This window comes from Zootoca vivipara, chromosome 7, assembly GCF_965207765.1.
Source record: "Zootoca vivipara chromosome 7, rZooViv2.hap1.1, whole genome shotgun sequence".
In the NCBI taxonomy this organism is placed as follows: domain Eukaryota; kingdom Metazoa; phylum Chordata; class Lepidosauria; order Squamata; family Lacertidae; genus Zootoca; species Zootoca vivipara.
Window position 1 is genome coordinate 44,471,392 of NC_142590.1, and position 19,873 is coordinate 44,491,264.

The 19,873-nt window shown below is 42.2% G+C and overlaps 1 protein-coding gene across 3 annotated transcripts in view; it reads left to right on the forward strand.

Moving 5' to 3' along the window:
* EIF2B3 (eukaryotic translation initiation factor 2B subunit gamma) overlaps nt 1-19,873 on the forward strand; it is an 80,843-nt gene that overhangs the window by 31,953 nt on the left and 29,017 nt on the right. For all 3 annotated transcript variants that reach the window (XM_035121471.3, XM_035121470.3, XM_088673249.1), the window contains exon 6: nt 5,179-5,268. In XM_035121471.3, coding sequence (XP_034977362.1) covers nt 5,179-5,268 — 90 coding nt within the window. The remainder of the gene's footprint in view (nt 1-5,178; nt 5,269-19,873) is intronic.

The window sequence follows — 19,873 nt, forward strand, 5'->3', positions numbered from 1 at the left end:
ACTTTTACTGTGCAAAAACATAGTTCAGGAGGCTTAGCTCTACCATCCTGTGTTTGTCAATGCAGTACACCCAAAATATTCAAATTTACTCATAATTGGTTTATTAACCACAAGTATGTTCCATGCTAATGTTAACATAATTAGTGCAATGTGTATAATATACTGTAGTCTCTTCTTGAATTATTCCTGCAAATTCTAAATGGTCATTTCCATCTTTCCAACTGGAAAGATGTTGAGTGAGAAGCAGCACCATCACCTACTAACTGTTTGTGCTTGATGTATGGCTTTCCAGCTTTTTGTTCCATTGTATTTGACCACATGCCAGTTTTTAATAGATTCCTAAATTCTCTCTACATTTCTAAAACACCATATTCAAAAATGTCTTTTTGAATAGCTACTAGACCATTGTTCTGCATGCTTTGTATCTGATGCTTTTTTCCAGGAAGCCTTAATTTTATTCCATAAAGAACAGCACCAAATTAGATAAACTTGATGGCATATTCATATGTTGGTGTTCTTGGACTTTCATCCCTTGCACCACTTCCGTCCTCCACTGCTCAGTATTCTGTCCATAGCTCAAGTCTCTGTCCATAGCTCATATCTGCCTCTTAAAAATAGTGCTTTTTTTCTAGGGGTACGCAGTGGTATGCATACCCCTAAACATTTTGTGAATCTTTGTACTTTTGTCCATTTACCATAATTATTTTCCCCTATTTGAACTATAAAATGGTGATTTTCTTGAGTCAAAATGAGAGTACCCCTAAACTTTTTTTTTAGAAAAAAGTACTGCTTAAAACAGAAGCAAAGTCATTGAAAATGAATTTTCCACCTCCATCTGCTTTGAATCCATTAGTCAGCATATGGGTTTTCATTCTTTATTGAAATGATTCTCCCCCCTCCATTTTTTAAGCAGTTAGGTCCTGCCCCTTGTCTTGTCTTCCAACAGAAGATTGTCATTGTGTTTTTATGGACTTCTCTATTGTCTATGGCTCTATGTCATCCCCAAAATTCTTTTGCAGCTTTTCTAATGCCCTACCTTGTACAGCTTCCAGCTATTTTCCAGCACTAAGGATATCTCCTTAGTGGGAAGGGGAAGAAATGGAGGCAGTGAGAGATTTTACTTTCTTGGGTTCCATAATCACTGCAGATGGTGACAGCAGTCACAAAATTAAAAGACGCTTGCTTCTTGGGAGAAAAGCAATGGCAAACCTAAGACAGCATCTTAAAAAGCAGAGACATCATCTTGCCAACAAAGGTCCGTATAGTTAAAGCTATGGTTTTCCCAGTAATGAGGTATGGAAGTGAGAGTTGGACCATAAAGAAGAATTGATGCTTTTGAATTATGGTGCTGGAGGAGACTCTTGAGAGTCCCATGGACTGCAAGAAGATCAAACCTATCCATTCTGAAGGAAATCAGCCCTGAGTGCTCACTGGAAGGACAGATCCTGAAGCTGAGGCTCCAATACTTTGGCTACCTCATGAGAAGAGAAGACTCCCTGGAAAAGACCCTGATGCTGGGGAAGATTGAGGGCACAAGGAGAAAGGGATGACAGAGGACGAGATGGTTGGACAGTGTTCTCGAAGCTACCAACATGAGTCTGACCAAACTGCGGGAGACAGTGGAAGACAGGAGTGCCTGGCGTGCTCTGGTCCATGGGGTCACGAAGAGTGGGACACAACTAGACGACTGAACAACAAGAGGGATATCTCTCCCACTATCCCTCAGTGAAATTAACAGAAATGGTTTTAGTCTTTAAAACACACACTTGCACCTTAAGACTAAAGCCCCCTCTGTCCCCCTCACCATCCCTACAATTATAAAAGGCAAAGGTGCTGCTTTTGTCTCATGCCTCTATGGAAGGAAGAATTTAGTGCTCTCATGAGAGGCTGTCTCAGACAGAGATATGTGACGATACTGAATGTTAATTAAATCTAGGGCCCTTGTTGCTTTGAAAGTTGAGTTTCCATGTTTTATGGGAATCTAATCTTTATCAGTCAGTTTTGTAGGTGCTCTAGTTTCACTGTGTCGGGTCAGAGGAGGGAAACTGATAATTTAGGGAGTAATTAAGAGGCCTGAATATTATTCTATTAATATTTATTTTTTTCTATTCTGATGTGTTTAGTTCTAGATTTAGCCTCAAACTCTGAGGATCCATACTTGTTTGAACTCCATGGGGCAATATTCCTTTAATCCTGCCTAGATTTGTTTTAACACGGAAGGTTGTCGTATTTGCCAGGAATAGAATTGCAGTGCTTCAGGGTTTGTACTTCCATAAATTCTTTCATGACTTTAATTTGTATTTGATTGTTGGCAGGGTTGCAGGATTTGTATGATCTGATTGACTGACTGGGTAATTTTTTTAATTAAATATAGTTTGAACTCCCTTAAAACATGCTGCATTTGCTTATAAAGGAGTTTGAAATGAGTTTTGAAGTATCTTCCCCGCACTTGGTCATCTTTAAGTAGTTGAGCAAGCAGTTAACATTTATGACTCCATTTTAATAAATGTGTTGGAGGTCTTTAACGCAAACAAAATGTGCTATTCAGGCTAATTAAATCAATACTACCATGTAGGAACTTGCAGTTTCTGGAATTGCTCTCTTAAAGCTCAGATATAAACAAAAACCTCGTTATTTTTGTGGTGTACTACCCTGAATGAGGGAGGTGTTTCCTGCTTTATGCTGTTAGTGGAATGCATATGGGATTTTTTTGTTGTAGAAATGTGACCCGCAGCTGCATTGGATTTGAGCAGAGCTGTGTGGGGTGGCAACATATGAGAATTCCAAATTCTCCAGCACATTGTCTCCAGTTTACAAGAGGAAAGAAGAAGTTTCATTTCCAACCATTTCTTCAGTGTCTGTAGTTGCCACACTTGGCTGAAACATTTAATTCAACCAATGAATTAAATAGGAAGGATACTACAGGTATTGACCCAGAAATCAGTTATAAATTATCCCAGATTCTCTGAGCAGAAGATAATAAAAAGCCAACATTTTGGCTACAATCCAAAGTTCCTTGTGTACTCAATGAAGTCTCCTATCCCATGTCAAAGCAACATACAGGGTGCGATCTACCATTGAAGTGAATGAGTAACCTTGCTTCTGGGAACCTTCAGTAAGTATAAAAGTCACACTAACAACATATGTCTACTCAAAAGCAGGTCCCACCCTGTTCAGTTTGATTTACTCAGAAGTAAATTTGTGTAAGTTTGCACTCTAAAGGTGCAATCCTTTGTACATTTACCTGGGACTATGGATTGTATCCTACAAAATCATTACGTGAGCACGTTGGCTTCTGTTTGTGCAGTGGAACTACCCTACCCTTTCCTGCCTTGTGTGCCCCCTGCACTCCCTAAAATCTCATCTGGAGGTTTTGCCAAACTTTTGGAGCCGATTGGGTTGGGTGTAGCAAGACACGTGGAAGGGAGAAGAAAATTATTCTTCTAACACAATGACTTTGTTGGATCTACCCTAGACCTTACGGAAGTGGGACTTTTGGGTAGACATACATAGGACCAGTGCTTTTTTCTGGGGGGATGCAGGGGGGTGCATACCCCTAAACATTTGGTGAATCTTTGTACTTTTTGTCCATTTACTGTATTTCCTTTTCCTGATTTGAATGATGAAATGATGGTTTTCTTGAGTCAAAATGAGAGTACCCCTAAACATTTTTTTAGAAAAAAGCACTGCATAGGACTGTGCTATAAATAGTAGAGTCCTTTCCCATGGATGTACTAAGTAGAATTGCCGAGAGAGCAAAACTGGAACCATCATCCTGCCTCATTCAAGATGCACTGATTCTATATTCTGCTTTGACCATCATGTTTAGATTCTGACCCTGATTTTGTTGCTTCATTGGGTAAGCCTGGTTTCAGAAGTCAGTGTCAAACTGTATGATTCTAGTTTCTTTACAGTACATGTTTCCTTTTACATGCAGAAGACAGGACTGAACATCAAGCACTATGTCTATGTAGTATTTTACTTTTGCTTTGATTGAGTTATCTGTGTTAAAAACATTTGCATGTCAAGCACAATTTAAAGTGATGATGCAGGTTATTAGCAAAACAAAAAACAAAAAATCCCTAGGTTTCATGTTTGTCCTCTGCATGTCATGATCTCTTGTCCATGTTGTGTGCACACTCAAGACCACCATACACACTGGCCAGACTTGTGCCCCCAGGAGGTCACTTTGGTGCTGTTAATGCAGTGCTTTGACTTCACTTCCAGGGGTGCACTCCATTGTCTTTCAAGACAGATGGATGCCACCAACACCAACATTTGTAGTACCGTCTCTTAAAAAGAAACAAACCCTGATTTAAAATGTATTCATATGGAGGAAATTCCATATAGTATATGAGAAAATGATTGTTTCTATAGAAATAACAAGCAAAGTGATGTTAGTATACCTAACTTGAAATCTTGCTACAGTTCATATTAACATGGTTTCTGCATTTAATAAAAAATAAAGAAAATATATGCAAAACACCCGTGAAGAATACCCATTGTATTAGAGGTAAAACAACAACAAACAACAACAACCAAATCAAATAGTCTTGTGGCATCTTCAAAGACTTTTGGATTTATTGTGGGTGGCGCTGTGATCTAAACCACTGAGCATAGGGCTTGCCAATTGGAAGGTCAGTGGTTCAAATCCCCGCAACGGGCTGAGCTCCCATTGTTCGGTCCCAGCTCCTGCCCACCTAGCATTTCGAAAGCGTGTCAAGTGCAAGTAGATAAATAGGTACCACTCCGGTGGGATGGTAAACGGCATTTCACCAGAAGTGGCTTAATCATGCTGGCCACATGACCCGGAAGCTGTCTAAGGACAAACGCCAGTTCCCTCGGCCAGTAAAGCGAGATGAGCGCCACAACCCCAGAGTCATCCACGACTGGACTTAACGGTCAGGGGTCCCTTTACCTTTATGCCTTTGCTGGAGCCTACAGCACTTATGGAATAAGGTCAATGGCAAACTGGATCAACAGGTGTATGTTTGTATGACACACAGTCAAGTTATGGAAGCCATCAACATTCACCTCCCTACTAATTCTACAGCAAGGGTTTGGGAACACAGATGTCTCTTGTAAAGTTTTACCATGTAGTGATTTTAAAGTGGAGCTCTTAAAATGGCTGTGGAATGCAGAGCTGAATAACTTCACTCTCTTTCATTCCCTTTCCAGGCATTCTAAAATGCACATTAGGACAGGACTGATGGATGCTCATCTGTACTGCTTGAAGAAATGTGTGGTAGACTTCCTTGTAGAGAACAGGTAAGGAAAGAGGTCTAGAGTCTAAATCACTTGTGCATTTTAAAGTGTTTTAATAATCACATTATAAATTATGTGGAATGCTTCCTAAACTCCTCTCCTCTTAAAAAAACAAACAAAACCCCACAACAAACAATAACAAACCCTTAAGCTTTTCCTGTTCTAGCAGCTGCTGTATTTTCTACCCAACCTCTATTCCTTAGGTTAATCTCTTCCATTGCCTATGCCAACCCTGTAGTGACAATGTCAGATACAAATGCCCCTTTATGCCACACAATCCCCAAATCTGCTTTGGAGGGTTGGAATGGTGGGGAGCTCAGAACAGTTTTAGGAGGCACATTGGGGGAGGAAAGGGAGAGAATGATTTGCTTAGTGATATGTTGATTACAATCCTGTCTGTATATCAGCCCTGCACACTATTAGTGGAAGAAAGCACTTCTGGTCAGACACTGTGTTCAGCAATCTTGCTTTTAGCCCTCACCTGATGAAAAATCAACTGGGCTCTGGTGAACGAGAGAAGCCAGAAGCTTCCTCCCAGGACCAGAACTACAAAGGTGGAGGGATGATTCCAGTCCCAAAGATGGGGGGAAGGTTGCAATTTGCTTTAGCTTCATACTTGCTCGATGCCAGCAAAGAGCTAAAACAAGCCTTTGCCCTCCCCATTGGCTCATTTTTGTGCCTGTGCCTCAGGTGGATGGAACTCCAGCTGCATGGCAGGTGCAGAGAAGGCCTGCAGAAGTCCGCAGCCCCTTTCCATTTCTGAACTGCAGGAGAACCGCAGAGGTGCTTCTGTTTGTCCTTGACCTTCTGCTGTGTTTCAGAGATGCAGCTGGTGTCAGGGCTGCTTCTTAGTGATGGCTATATTCTTTTAACCATTAAGTTTTTAACCAGGGGCGTAGCCAGGATCAAAACTAGGGGGGGGCAAGCCATGGTCGTTCAGGGGCGGGGCCCCAAGTGGGAACGTGGGCGGGGCTACAGGGCCAGCTGGCCTGATGATATCGTGGCGGCGGCAGCGGCAGCGGCCACCTTGTGCTTCTGGGGCTGGCAGCATCGGCGGCTACCCTGCTTGGCTGGAGAGGACGGGAGGGTCGGGCAGGCGAGAGGGGGTGACAGGGCGGGCGAGGGCAAGGCAAGGCACGGCCACAGACACGACGGCTCCAAGGCGTTGCTGCATATCAGCATAATATTTCAACCATGTTGTGGGTTCAAGCCCCACCTTAGGAAAAAATTCCTGCATTGCAGGGGGTTGGACTAAATGACCCTTGTGGTCCCTTCCGACTACAATTCTATGATTCTATTGATATATAGCCATAGTATATGCATCATTCTGCTTTCTTGAATTGTCCTACTCCTAGGCATAGCAGCCAACTCCTAGAGGCCTAGGTGCATCTCCCCCCCCCCAATTACTGGTAAATACAGTGGTACCTCGGGTTACGAACGCGATCCGTTCCGGGTCGCAGTTCATAACCCGAAAAGTTCGTAACCCGAAAAGGGCCCGAACCGCCGCTTTGCGCATGCGCAAAGCGCTATTTCAGTTATTTTTGCGCTTTGCGCATGCGCAAAGGCGTGCGGCGCTTCTGCGCACGCGCGCACGGCGAAAATACTTCCGGGTTTGCGAAGTTCGTAACCCGGGTTGTTCGTAACCCAAGGTGTTCGCAACCCGAGGTACGACTGTACTGTATTTTAAAGAGTCACCCCCCATGTTGATGGGCTTTCTATGTGGGGCTTTTCTGCCCCCCCCCCCGTATTTTATTAAGGATGGAAGAGGGAAGGAAGGAAGAAATAGAGAGAGGGATAACTCATATTTGTGGTTGCCTCTGGGTGATGCTGTGATGCTGGAACTCTGCAGTAAGAGGACGGGAGGGTCGGGCAGGCGAGAGGGGGTGGCAGGGCGGACGAGGGCGAGGGAAGGCACGGCCGCAGTCACGACAGCTCCAAGGTGTTGCTGCATATCAGCATAATATTTCAACCATGTCGTGGGTTCAAGCCCCACCTTGGGAAAAAGATCCTGCATTGCAGGGGGTTGGACTAGATGACCCTTGTGGTCCCTTCCGACTACAATTCCATGATTCTATTGATATATTACCATAGCATATGCATCAATCTGCTTTCTTGAATTGTCCTAGGCATAGCAGCCAACTCCTAGAGGCCTAGGTGCCGCCCCCCCCAATTACTGGTAAATACTGTATTTTAAAGAGTCACCCCCCCATGTTGATGGGCTTTCTATGTGGGGCTTATCTGCCCCCCCCTTATTTTATTAAGGACGGAAGAGGGAGGGAAGGAAGGAAGAAATAGAGAGAGGGATAACTCACATTTGTGGGTGCCTCTGGGTGACGCTGTGATGCTGGAACTCTGCAGCAAGAGGAAGATACTGGTACGCCTGTACAGGAGCCTTGCAAGCAGCTTTCTCTCTGCTTGATTTACAGCAGGCACGTCCAACAGGTAGATTGTGATCTACCAGTAGATCACTGGATGTCTGTGGTAGATCACTGCTAGATCACTGGCACCCCTAAAAAAAGCTCACCCCAAATTTTCCTCCTCCCTAAAAAAAGCTGAACTATGACCTGAAGCCCTAAACAAAAATGGGCCTCCCTTCCTCCTAAAAGAAGCTCAACAAGTTTGACCTAAACTCAAAAAAACAGGGCTTCCCTTCCCATGTTTTTAACTGAGTTTTCCTGAAACATTGGTAGAGATTGCATAGTTGCAGACACAACTGCAAGGCATTGTACTGAATCACTATAAAGACGACAGCAACAACAAGAAATGACATTGATCATATTGACAGAAGGTTCACTGGCCACCAAGTCTATCCAAAATTAGTTGACCACTGGTGCCATGTGTGATATCAGTCCAATAGGGAAGGCTCATTGGTTTTAACTCATAAGTTAACACAGGACTTCTGCTTGCTGAACATACCAAATGAGAAGGAAGTTTGTTCAGTATAAATGCTTGACAGTTAACTGTATCTGACAAGACCAAAGCAAGCTGTTTAGACACTTAAATTAAATCCAAACCCTCAAATGTGTATTTTTTTATGACTGATAACTTCCCACCCAAAAGCAGTAGCAATAGAAGATGGGATATACCACACTGAACCAATAATCTTGATGGTTTCTTAGAGAAACCTAATATGTGCCTGCTTTCTCTTAATTCACATCTATTGGGGCTTCCTTGTTAACAAAATTAACATATTCCCATTTCTTTTGTGTGTATCTTCTGTGTGTATATTGTTTTGTGCATCTGCAAATCCCACCCCATCCTGGATAACCTTGCACATCTTTGATACATCCTGTATTCTTTAACTTGTTGTGTTTCTTCTATGAAACTGAGACCACCCACTGAGAGGAAGCAAAACAACCTTTTATGGAAGAAGAGAGCAATCCTGGTTAGAACAGTCCTTGTAGCAAAAAGTCAGCGCATTTGCCTTAAAATCAGGAGCAGCCCATAGTTGAGCCCAAGGACCCTTGCTTTTATTACCACTTGCTGTAGTCGTTACCGTAAATGAGATAGCTTGTGTACTTCAGTGTCTCTCATCACCTTGGAAGCCAAATGTCTGGATTTAGGAAACTTCAGGAATGCAACTCTGTTTTTTAATTTTTTTAAAAAGCTGGTGTGAGTGGGATAGAAAGAAAATCAGTAAAAATTGCTAAGTGATACAGCAGAGATAATAGTTTACTAAACCTTAACTTGTTCCTGAAAAAGCCAGCCAAGGAAGAGAGATCAGCTTCAAAAATACATATACATGCAGGATGTTCCCTTCAGTACAATGCACTTGAATGGTAAAAGGACAGGGGCAGTACTGTATTCAACTACCCACATCTCATCAGTGCAAGGATTTCCTCTTGCACAACAGGACTTTTCCTTCCGCTGTGCATACCCTGCACTCTCCACAAATCTGCTCCAAATTGTTGCAAGAGCCCCTAAAACAGGTTTTTTTTTGCGGGGTGGAGAGAGAGAGAGAGAGAGAGAATGTTCCGTTGTGCCTTTGTGCTTTTGAATATTCTATAGCCATTTGTGAGAAAGGCAGACTTTGCATTCTGTAGTGACCTCCAGATTAGGCTGCTGTAATATGCTGTATGTGGAACTGTCCTTGAAAAACGTTTGGAAGCTTCAGTTTTTGCAGAATACTGCATGTAGAATGCTGACAGAAGCTCGGCGCTCTGATTTTATCATGTGGGTTCTATGTGATTTTCTGGGTTCAATTCAAGGTGCTGATCTTAAATGCAGCTTGGAACCTGTGTGCTTTGGAAACTGTCTTACTCAAAATGTTCCTCCCTGCACATACTGAGTGTCATATGGGGCTTTGATTCAGATCCCTCAACCTTGGGAGGTGAAGCTGGTGTTAGCTGTGAGTAGGGCCTTTCGTGTTGTGCCACCTACCCTATAGAATCTCTTGCTGTGCAAGATCCATCGGGACCCCTTACTCTATTGATTAGTATGATACGCTAAAACGTGGCTTTAAAAAATGCATTTGGTTAATGTTTTAAGTTTTACTGGGTCAGTTTTGCTTACTTTTGTGCTTCTGGAATTTATTAAACTTGTTCTTAATGTATTAATCTGAATGCTTATAGGGATACTTTTAGGGATTATTTTTGTGTCCATTTTAATTTTGTTCTTAATACTGTTCGTAAGCCCCATTGAATCTCTTTGGTGAAAAAGGCAAGATAGAAAATTATGAAATGAATAAATTTCTGGTTCTAGTCCTCATGACTCCCAGCAGAACAGGACCGGGGGGGTGTGGATATCATCTATAGCAGGAAGTTCCACACCTTCCTATATCACCAGTTGCCATATATCTAGATTCAGCCTGCGTTGGTTGGTTTTCATTCATTATTACAGTTAACCTCTCCCACCACCTGCCTCCAAGTAGCTGGATACAGTTCTTCTCCATTTTATCCTCCCAGTAACCCTGTAAGGTAAGCTAGACCAGTGGTTCCCAACAGGTGGTCCGGGGACCCCCAGGGGTCCGCGAGCTATGCCAGAGGGGTCCGCAAGATGCTATTAGAATAAAAAATATATTAAATATATTTCGTATGATAACAGATTTTTTGTTTTGGCCGCTTCCTGCATGAGCAGAGTCTAGCGCAAAACTAGAATTAGATAGAGGCAGTAGTTCTGCTGTATGCCGTTAGGTGGCGCTTTACAAACACTACTGTTTTGCAAAGCGGCAGCACGCGCATTCTACTAACGCTCACCTCCCCAAGATGCTTTGCGCACGTCAGCTTCATTTGTGCGCTACTGCGCAGGTACCCTGTCTTCTCCATTACCCTCCCTCCTCCCTGGCGCGCGCTGCCTCTTTGCAAAACAGTAGTGTTTGTAAACAAAGCGTTGTTTTTCGCGGAAGCTACAGTTCGCGTAGTTAAAAATGGACCGTTGGTTAAAAAGTGGTTCGTTAAAACGACAAAGGCCTACAGATGAAGAGGAAGAACTGTAAAAAACGTATAAATATAAAATATAAAAAGACTCTTAATTTGGCTCACTTTTTAATTTTAGGATTAGGAATTAATGGGGGTCCTTGTCACAATAGCGGCTCGATGAGGGGTCCTCGAGAAATTTTTGTTGGGAACCCCTGAGCTAGACCAATAGATAGAGACTGGCCTAAGGTTCGAGCCCATTATACCACGCTGGCACTCATCTACTCCACAGCTAAGGTAGGCAATTATTTAGTAAAATGAACCTTTGAGCCTGATTCTGAGGGGGAAAGGCATGCATTGACTGAACAAGGAGAGCAAAATAGAATCAGGCACCTGTCACAAAAGGATGATTTGAGGAGGCCTCTGCACAACTTCCTCTTTAGTAACCTACCTTCTTATATATATTCTTAAATAAACCAAACTAGAATTTAAAACAGATGGATTAGTTTTGTCTTATTTTGTCAAACTTTTTATTTTTTGCCCTTAGTGAGATTCAACAGCTATGCGTGTAGCAGTTCACTGAGTAACGTGGTTACTGTACTCTGCTAAAAAGCTCATTACATTCCAGCTGAAGCTGTTGGCTGGCTTGTATTCAGACTAGCTAAATTGTCACCTTTAGTACTTCTAAAAAACAGGAATTTAAAAAACAACTATAAATCGTTGAAAACCCCTGCGTTTTGATAATCTACTTCCTTTGTAGCTCCTCTTCCTCCTCCTTCAGCCAGCCCTCCAGACCTGCCTTTCTCTGGAAAAGTGTTCCAGAAAAGATCACTTCTCCAACCTCAACTACAGTTTGAAATTCTTCTCGCGAGGGAAAAGTTGAAATGTGTCCTGTACCTCCTATGAAGAATACTGAGATTACCAGGGGGTGGGAAGCTCTGCTTCAGTGGATGAGGGTATATTTTGTCCGTACGCTTCTGCTTGATTTGCTTTGTGGTTTGTTGTACACAGAGGCCCCTGCAGGTTTACATTAAGATGCTGCCCAGACTAAACCAGCCCATAGCTTTGCTTTCCCTTCTCAATGCCTTTTTATCATTCACACTGTCACCTGTGTTTCCTGGCAAGGCCTACAGACTGTGAGGGAGGTCTGGCAGAGCCAAACTCCTGGCTTAATGCATACTTTCTCTCTCTCTTTCTCTCTCTTCTCACATGCCGAAAAGATGCCTGCAAAACAGAGCTTGCTCTGTGGACACCTAATAGAGAACACGTCAGCCGTGTGGCTGGAATGTATTTTTTTTTGCCCTGTAAAAATCAGGTTGTATAATGAATACTTTCCTTGTGATTAAAATGCATAAAGAAACAAATTTGTTCAGAAGAAACTGAGCAAATTGCAATATTCCTAGTAATCAAAATGCAAACAAAATGTATTTCCTAATAAGTTATAATGTGGAATGTGAAGGTGGTTGTCATTTTTCCTTCCTACCTATGAGGAGACCACTGCTTCACACTTCCCTACATTTTAAACAGTACCATTTATTTTATCTCAATAACTCTTAAATCTGAAGAGGTACAGAGTTGGGGGTGGCACTGCAGTAGGGGTGGGCAGAGTATCTGAAAGGGAATGAAACTTCAAGGGCACTGAAGTCACCACCTCTTCCATAGGAAGCTTTTTCTCTGCTCAGTGCTACTTACTGTAGATTTCTTTGGTGCCTATGTTTCCTAACTGGTCTCCGTTGTATTTCTAGCTTTCAGATGTCCATACTGTCAGATTTTAACAGTCTTTGTAATTGTCATTTCAGTGTGTTGTAGGTATGTGAGTATTTTGAATCATAGAACTGTATGTGAATCCTTTGATTTCTTGATATATTAAAATATGAGCAACCCCATCCAGAAGAGGCTGTTCGTCCCAGACCTGGGAACTAACTGCAAACAGCACCTCCATCTTACCTGGATTTAGCTTCAGTTTTTTTGGTCCACATGCTGCTTATTACTGCCTCTAAGCACAGATTCAATATCTGGACTTCATCTCCTGACACTGATGGAACAGAGAGAGAACTGGATGTCATCAACATAGTGATGGCACCTCAATTCAGATCCTCTAAGGACTCCACCATATAGCTGTTAAATAGCTTGGGCAACAAGATCAAATCCTGTTGGGCAACCACAGAAGAACTTTCATGGAACCAAACAGACGTCATCCAGTGTTATGCTCTAGAATTGCTTTCAGAGATAAGAGCAGAACCACCATGAAACAGTGCTCCCAACTTCCAAATTCTGCAAGTGGTCTAGGAGGATACCATGGTCAATGGTATCAAAAGCTGCTGAAAGGTCAAGGAGAATCAACAAGGTCACACACACCCTGTCTCTCTCCCGACAAAAGTCAACCAAAGCAACTGAGTCAGTTTCAGGCCTGTAGAGGTCTGTACCTGTTCCATGTTATAAAATTCAATGGCATAGAACTGTCAGGCTGCATGGAGACCCTGAAGTCATCAAACTGACCTGTGTCCTTGGACTTAAGCTTTAGTCACTAGTAATATAACAGGTACACAACAGTAGATGAACATATCATTTTGTAACCACAGCCATGTGACACTTTCAATGGCAATATAAGCACTGCATGAGGGAAATAATAGATTTTACCCAGTGCTTCTACAGTAGACATATACTGTGGAATTGCCATGCTTTCTTTGCTGTTTTTATTAAACATTGTACCACCATCCATCATTGTCATCCTGTATTTTCTTTGAGGTCCTTCCATCTATTCTCAGACTACAGAGTGACTTTTTTTCAGTAGAACAGAAAAGTAGTGCAATCTTCACACTTGTGGATGCCATTTTTTTCCAGGAGATCAAACAGGAGCTGTGAGCATGGAAAGACATGAGGCAAAACGATGTACACACAGTCCAGGCCAAAAATTGTATGCATGTTTATCTTCCCTACTGTTGTATATAACGCACATCTGCTAGCACTGCATTCTTAGCATGTCTCTGAAATTCCTAAGTTTTAAAGACATGAATCAGTAAAGAAGGTTAAAAAAAGAAGCTAATAATGGCTTCTTCCATTGTGCTCACTAAAGCCATATTGTGGGAAATCAACCCAAACCCTGTCTTTTAAGGAGTGTTAAGTCTGAGGCAGGTGGTATTAACTGGGGGCAGCATTAACTCTTTTGAAATCTCTTTTCCCTTTCCTTGAAGAGACATGTTTGGTGTGTATATATGGTAGGGGCTGTTTGCCCGCCTCCTGCATTGACAGTTTAATTTGGTCCAAGATATAAATATCATTTCCCTAATCCCCCTGTTCTTGGCATTATTTTGTCTTTTTTCTTCAAAGCGAGTTGACTTTCCCCCCCTTTAAAGCAGTGGGGATTGAGGGGGGAGGGGAATTGTGACTGGTTGCTCTAGTTTGGAGAATTAGGGGGGGGGGCGGAATCTCCAAGTAACTGTTGTTTCATTATTTGTATTCACATGGAAATTTTTAATCTCCATCAAAGGATCAGGAGAAAATAATGTTGAGATCCAACAAGAGTGCGCCTGGTTTACACAGCATTTTTAAACGTTATTTGGCTTTATCCCTTAGAACGATGAGAACCATAAACTATGTACCAACAGGTTCATAATTAACTTTTCTCTTTCTTCTGTCCTCTTTACTTTTTTGTCCCCCCTCCCTCTGCCCCCCCTTACATCTTTCTTATTTTTTTGAATCTGCAAAACTCATCAGGACTGAATTGGCGGGATTAATACTTAATTGACAAGCATCTGTTGGTTAGAAACCCATACAGTCATACCTCATGTTACATCTGCTTCAGGATGCGTCTTTTCGGGATATGGACGCACCAAACCCGGAAGTCCCGGAATGGGTTATTTCTGGGTTTTGTGCGTGTGGATCAGCAGAAGCGCTAAATCACGCTTTGCGCATGTGCAGAAGCGCCAAATTACATCACGCGCCTGCACAGGCGCAGCGCTTCAGGATGCGGCCTTTTCAGGTTGCGAATGGCCTCCGAAATGGATCCCGTTCAGAACCAGAGGTACCACTGTACTGCTATAAGTGTAACACTGGTTTATTCCTATTAAGATCAATATGAATTTCCTGGTCATACTAGAGGTAGGAGACCTAGCCAAATCTCTGCTTAAATTCTAGCCAGATATTACCAGGTGGTGGTGTAAAAGACATACCAGAGCAATATCAAGTCACAGCTCTCTAGAAGTGTCAGGTGAACTTCCCATAGGAGGTGCAGCTGGCTTGAGAGGTGAAGGCAAAGCAGTGCAGATATTAATAGTAGAAAGATACTAAAAAGTGGGAGGGAGGCAACAGAGAAACTGAGCCAAGAACCAAAGAGCTCTTTTCGAAAGCTCCAGGGAAGTAACTTTATAATTGTTTAGGCTTAATCCCTCAATATGTTAAGAAACCCTACCTACAGTCTCAACAAACCTTCAAATGAAGCAATCAGTCAGGGGGACCCTGAAATTAAAGGAACAATTCTGTTCTGTTGCTTTGGTCTTTGTAACTACTATTATACCTGAGAAAATAAGTGATGGGGTTGCTCTTCTTAATGAGGAGGGCAACACTCACACCCTGCAAGCAGTGCTAAAGAAAGGATAGCAGATTTCACAGGTGGAGGCTCGCAACAATAAAAGATTTCACACTTCATCACAGATCAGTATTTAAAAAACACACAAGGCGCTTTTAAAATGCTAATACTCATTAATACTGTTTTATGGTGTTTAACTTTAAACATAGAAAATAAAAATGAATGACAGCCAGTGAAATGGGAGTGACACTTGTAGTAAAACCATCTCAAGCAAGAAACAGTACAAGGAAGCAATGGCTGTGTCCATCCCTGCCGGGGGTCAGGCCAAAGAGCACAATTTTGAAGACTGGGAGGTAGAGAAGACCATCCAAGAATTATCTGTATGACATGATTTTTGAGTAGTTGGTTTTGTTGCTTTTTGGCATGATAGTGGGCCAGATTTTATTACCAACAGCGTTGTCAAATATTTTTCAGGATTTAGGGTGTGTTTTGCTAAACGCCAGTTCTTGGGATCCTGTTCTGCAGAGGCGGGAATCTTGCTCTGCATGAAGGACTTTTTATAAATATATTGTAAGCTGTAGGCCTGTGGCTAATTTTACATATTTTATTTGGAATGGAAATTTCATCCCTTCCATGAAAACATTCATGAAGCTTCCTGTGTGATGAAGTATAGATGTTCATTTGGTGGACATGTGTGCATTACCCTTGTCCTAAAAATATTAGCCCTCAAAATAAAAAGCCAACTCCAGAATTGTTTTAGATTTGTCTTAGAAATCAACAGATTTTGCATGCAGTTTGTTTTTCTTATTCAGTTAACCTTTTGCATAAGACTTTGTCCGTGGCAATAAGGCCAAACCCCGCATTTTTCAAATGAGATTTTTATGCTGCTGAGGAGTCCTGTTCCAGCCATCAGCGTGTAAGTTGCCTGCCTCTGTTCTGCTTCACTATATTCCCCCTCCTGCAGAGTTCTGCAGGCTTCAGCTGCCATGACTGCAAGTTTTCACCAACTTGTGGCTGAATGATTTTCTGTATGTGGATCATACAGTACAATTCAATCACTTGGAGGCTTTTGGGAAAGCTATAGGATCCAGAAAATATCTGGGTTTTATCAGTTTACCTCTTCTTATGCACCATCTGCAGAGAGTGATGAGAATTGTTAGAGGACTGCTATTTCCTTCAAGGAGCTACAGTTATCAGAGCTCACAGCATCTTCAACTAACTACAGTTCCCAAGATGTTTGAAGGGGATCCATGACTGTTTTAAGTGGTGTGATGCTGCTTTAAATGTATAGTGCAGATAGCACCTTTGTTATAATCTGAACAGGCAGCTGCTGCTTCTGTCTTACCTGAAGAATCAAGGTGGGCCACTTTGGTTCTTCCCATCCTCCTTCTGATTGGCCTCTGTTAGTGTTAATCCTCCTGCCTTTCCCATCCTTCTTGCTCCAGCTCCATATTAATTTGCCACATTGGCTGGCAGACTTCCATGTAAGATTCTCACGCCGTCACTAGTGTTGGCAAAAGCCTTAAAGAAAATTCCAAAGGCTTTATTGCTCACTGCCTTTCTGCTAATAAAACAATACCTTCCAAAAGCATTAGGCCCTGGGACAGTCCACAATAAGCCCTGCTTAAGTAGCACCGAATGACCAGCATTCACATGTGATTATTTTTCCCCTACAAAAAATGTGGTAATAAGGAAGCAGGTTGATAGTGCCAAGCTAGAGATAATGCTGTTTATCACATACACCCCTATATATTTTTAAGGGCAATATAATGCTAGGTAGAAGCATCCTGAGACAAGTGTTTGTCAAGCCAGGAATGCAGTGATCACAACCAAGCACAGCTTTGTCATCTTCCTATTTCCATCTCTTTAATGCCCTGCTGGGCAACATTGCATCAGACAATGTTGGCCTCTGCCAAACGCAGCAATTTTATATGTAATGGATCCCATATATGCTCTGGTCAGCCTCTGAGAGAAACACAGGACTGTCAGTTTTGGACAGCATAAAACCCAAGCAGGAAATCATTGCTGAATGGCACAGCTGCATGTAAACATTTTAAGCTAGTAAACTGCCTATCTGCATACCCACATGCATGGCAGAAGGCAAGGCAGTGGGAGAGGAACCATGGTGCACTCAGATTGTAAACAGCAGGGAGATATGCTGTGATTCAAGAATGAAGAGTTATTCATTAGTTCTTGATTATAGCCACTTTAAGCTCTGTGATTATTTCAGACATTAAGGACAGATTGCAAAATACAATACACAGAGGAGGGTAAAATTATGACAAAATAATATAATTATGTTTAGATACTTCAGATTGCTCCACAAGCAGTGCCTAAAATTTTATAGGGTACAATTATGAAACTTTGGTTGAAAACCTCAGTGGTACCAATGCCAGGAAAATGCTGTGTTTAATCTTTACAGTAGGTCTGGGGATGAAAGCTGAAATATCCCATGGAAGTCAGAGATGGAAAAAATCAACTCTGGCTTCAAACCTAATCCAACTCCTCTATGTCTCAAGGCCATTTTGCATATTACTTTTCAAACATCATCTCTGAGTAGGAAAAAATGTGTGTCCTGTAATATACCGGTATGATGGGTGGCTTGTACACATCAGGAAGCAAATACCACCATGGCTTCCTGATGTATGAACCTGAGATGTTCGCATCCCTCACATTTCACTTCATATATTACACTATACACGTTTTCCAACACTACAAACAATTTCCATGTTTGAGAAAGTGTCATACATATGGTACCATGAGAAGACCAACTACCACAGGATTGTTCTTAGTACATATGCTGCATCTTTTAAGAATCCATTCAACATGTGAAATAACTCACTCTCCATGATTTATTTCTATGATCTTCATCTTTGCTTATGTGCCAACCTAGAAGCAATGCCTTTTTTCCTCCCAAAGGAAAGAACCATGTGTGGTCCAAGAGCTTGCAATTTTAAACAAGCAGAGTTAGCCTCTTATCCTCATTTCGTGAGGCAAATAAGTCAGCACTGCTGGAACATACAAGGAGGCAGCAAATCAGTCCCAGGTGTCCTAGTTACAAACATAGAGGCGAAATCTAGAATGCCACAAAAATTGTTTTAATCCTTTCACCACTAAATTGTTTGTCTAAAACCATAAGATTATAAAAAGGAACACCTGCTGAGCGAAAGCTGCTTGGTACCAACAATATTTTCAGAACATAACTATTTGGATTCTAATTTTACCCAATGGTTTAATGGCTAATGGCTAATGGTTTTATGTTGTGAATGTGGAGTGGGACAGGGCTTTTAGTGCTTGTGCCTCTCAGAGCATCTCTGGAACTTTCTAAAGCAGGAGTGGCTAATCTGTGTTCCTCCAGATATTATTGGACTGCAGCTCCCATCATGGTCATGCTGGCTGGGGCTGAGGACAGTTTCAGCCCAAGAACAACTCGTCAGAACCACAGTTTAGCCAGGCCTTTCATGCATTTGTCCCAAGGGGTAAAGTGGTACCTTCCTCAGTTCTTTTCTGATCATTGCAACATAACAGAGAACTTTTTCTGAGAGTCCTCTATGAACTCAGTGATTTTACTCATTTTTCTTTCAATTTCTTAGTATTTTCAGGTAATTGGTTTAGACTCCATTTGTATTCTGCAAAAATTGTTTCAATTTTTTTTTTTACCACCAGCCCAACACCTGTGACACAGTAGGTCACAGTACCTCAGATGTAGAAGCAATACGGCCACACTGAACAGGCAAGGTATTTGCTTGATATGTCTTGTTGGGGAGCACAAGATTGAGCACTGTGGCTAAGGAAATCTATCATTTTTGAATATATGCTTTTGGTAAAGGCCTCCTCTGCTGAATTGGTGGAGGGACTTTCCAGGGAAGCAGTATAAACAGTCTCTGTTCTGGCACCTTCCAACCCTGCTTCCAACCCCACTGTCCAATTGTCTTCTGATGAGTAAGACCTCTTGCCTGAGACTGAACATGCCACCAAGAAGACTTCCAAGCACTCACAGGAGACAAAGCTATTTGCCCCTTCCGCATACTTGATTTTTATTTGCATTAAATTGATTTTCTTGTGCATAGCTTTGAATATCATTGTAGTTAAGCAGTATATAAAGTGTTCAAATAAATAAATAGATTTCTGATGGACAGAAGCAGCCACAGTAACACGTTGGCAAAGGCATTGCGATTGCCAAGTCTCCCATCTCTGCTTCGGCTTCTCCTACTCTAGCTGCGGTATTGTAAGTACTTGGGTTTCAGTCCCAAGACCTGCTGATCTGATCCAGTTATTTACCATTCGCCCAGTTGTGAGGCTACACAGAGACCTCAAAGAAGAAAAGCAACTTGCTTATCTTACCCCTGGTGCTCTTCAAGTGGTCATCTGTATAGTATAAGAACATAAGAGGAGCCCTGCTAGACCAGAACAAAGGCCCGTCTAGTCCAGCATCCTGTTCTCACTGTGACCAACCTCATGCCTATGGGAAGCCCACAAGCAGAACCTGAGGGCAAGAGCACCCTCCCCACCTGCCATTCGCAGCAACTGGTATTCAAAGACCTACTGCCTCTGAGGGACTAGTGGCCATTGGTGGCCTTATCCTCTGTGAATTTGTCTAATCCTCTTTTAAAGCCATCCATCCAAGTTATAGTTGGCCAAGTATACTGCGGTTAACCCACTCTCCTTCCCTGCTCCCGGTGTGTCTTCTTTGTTGGTTGGTATAAGGAGGCTGGGTGGAAGGTAA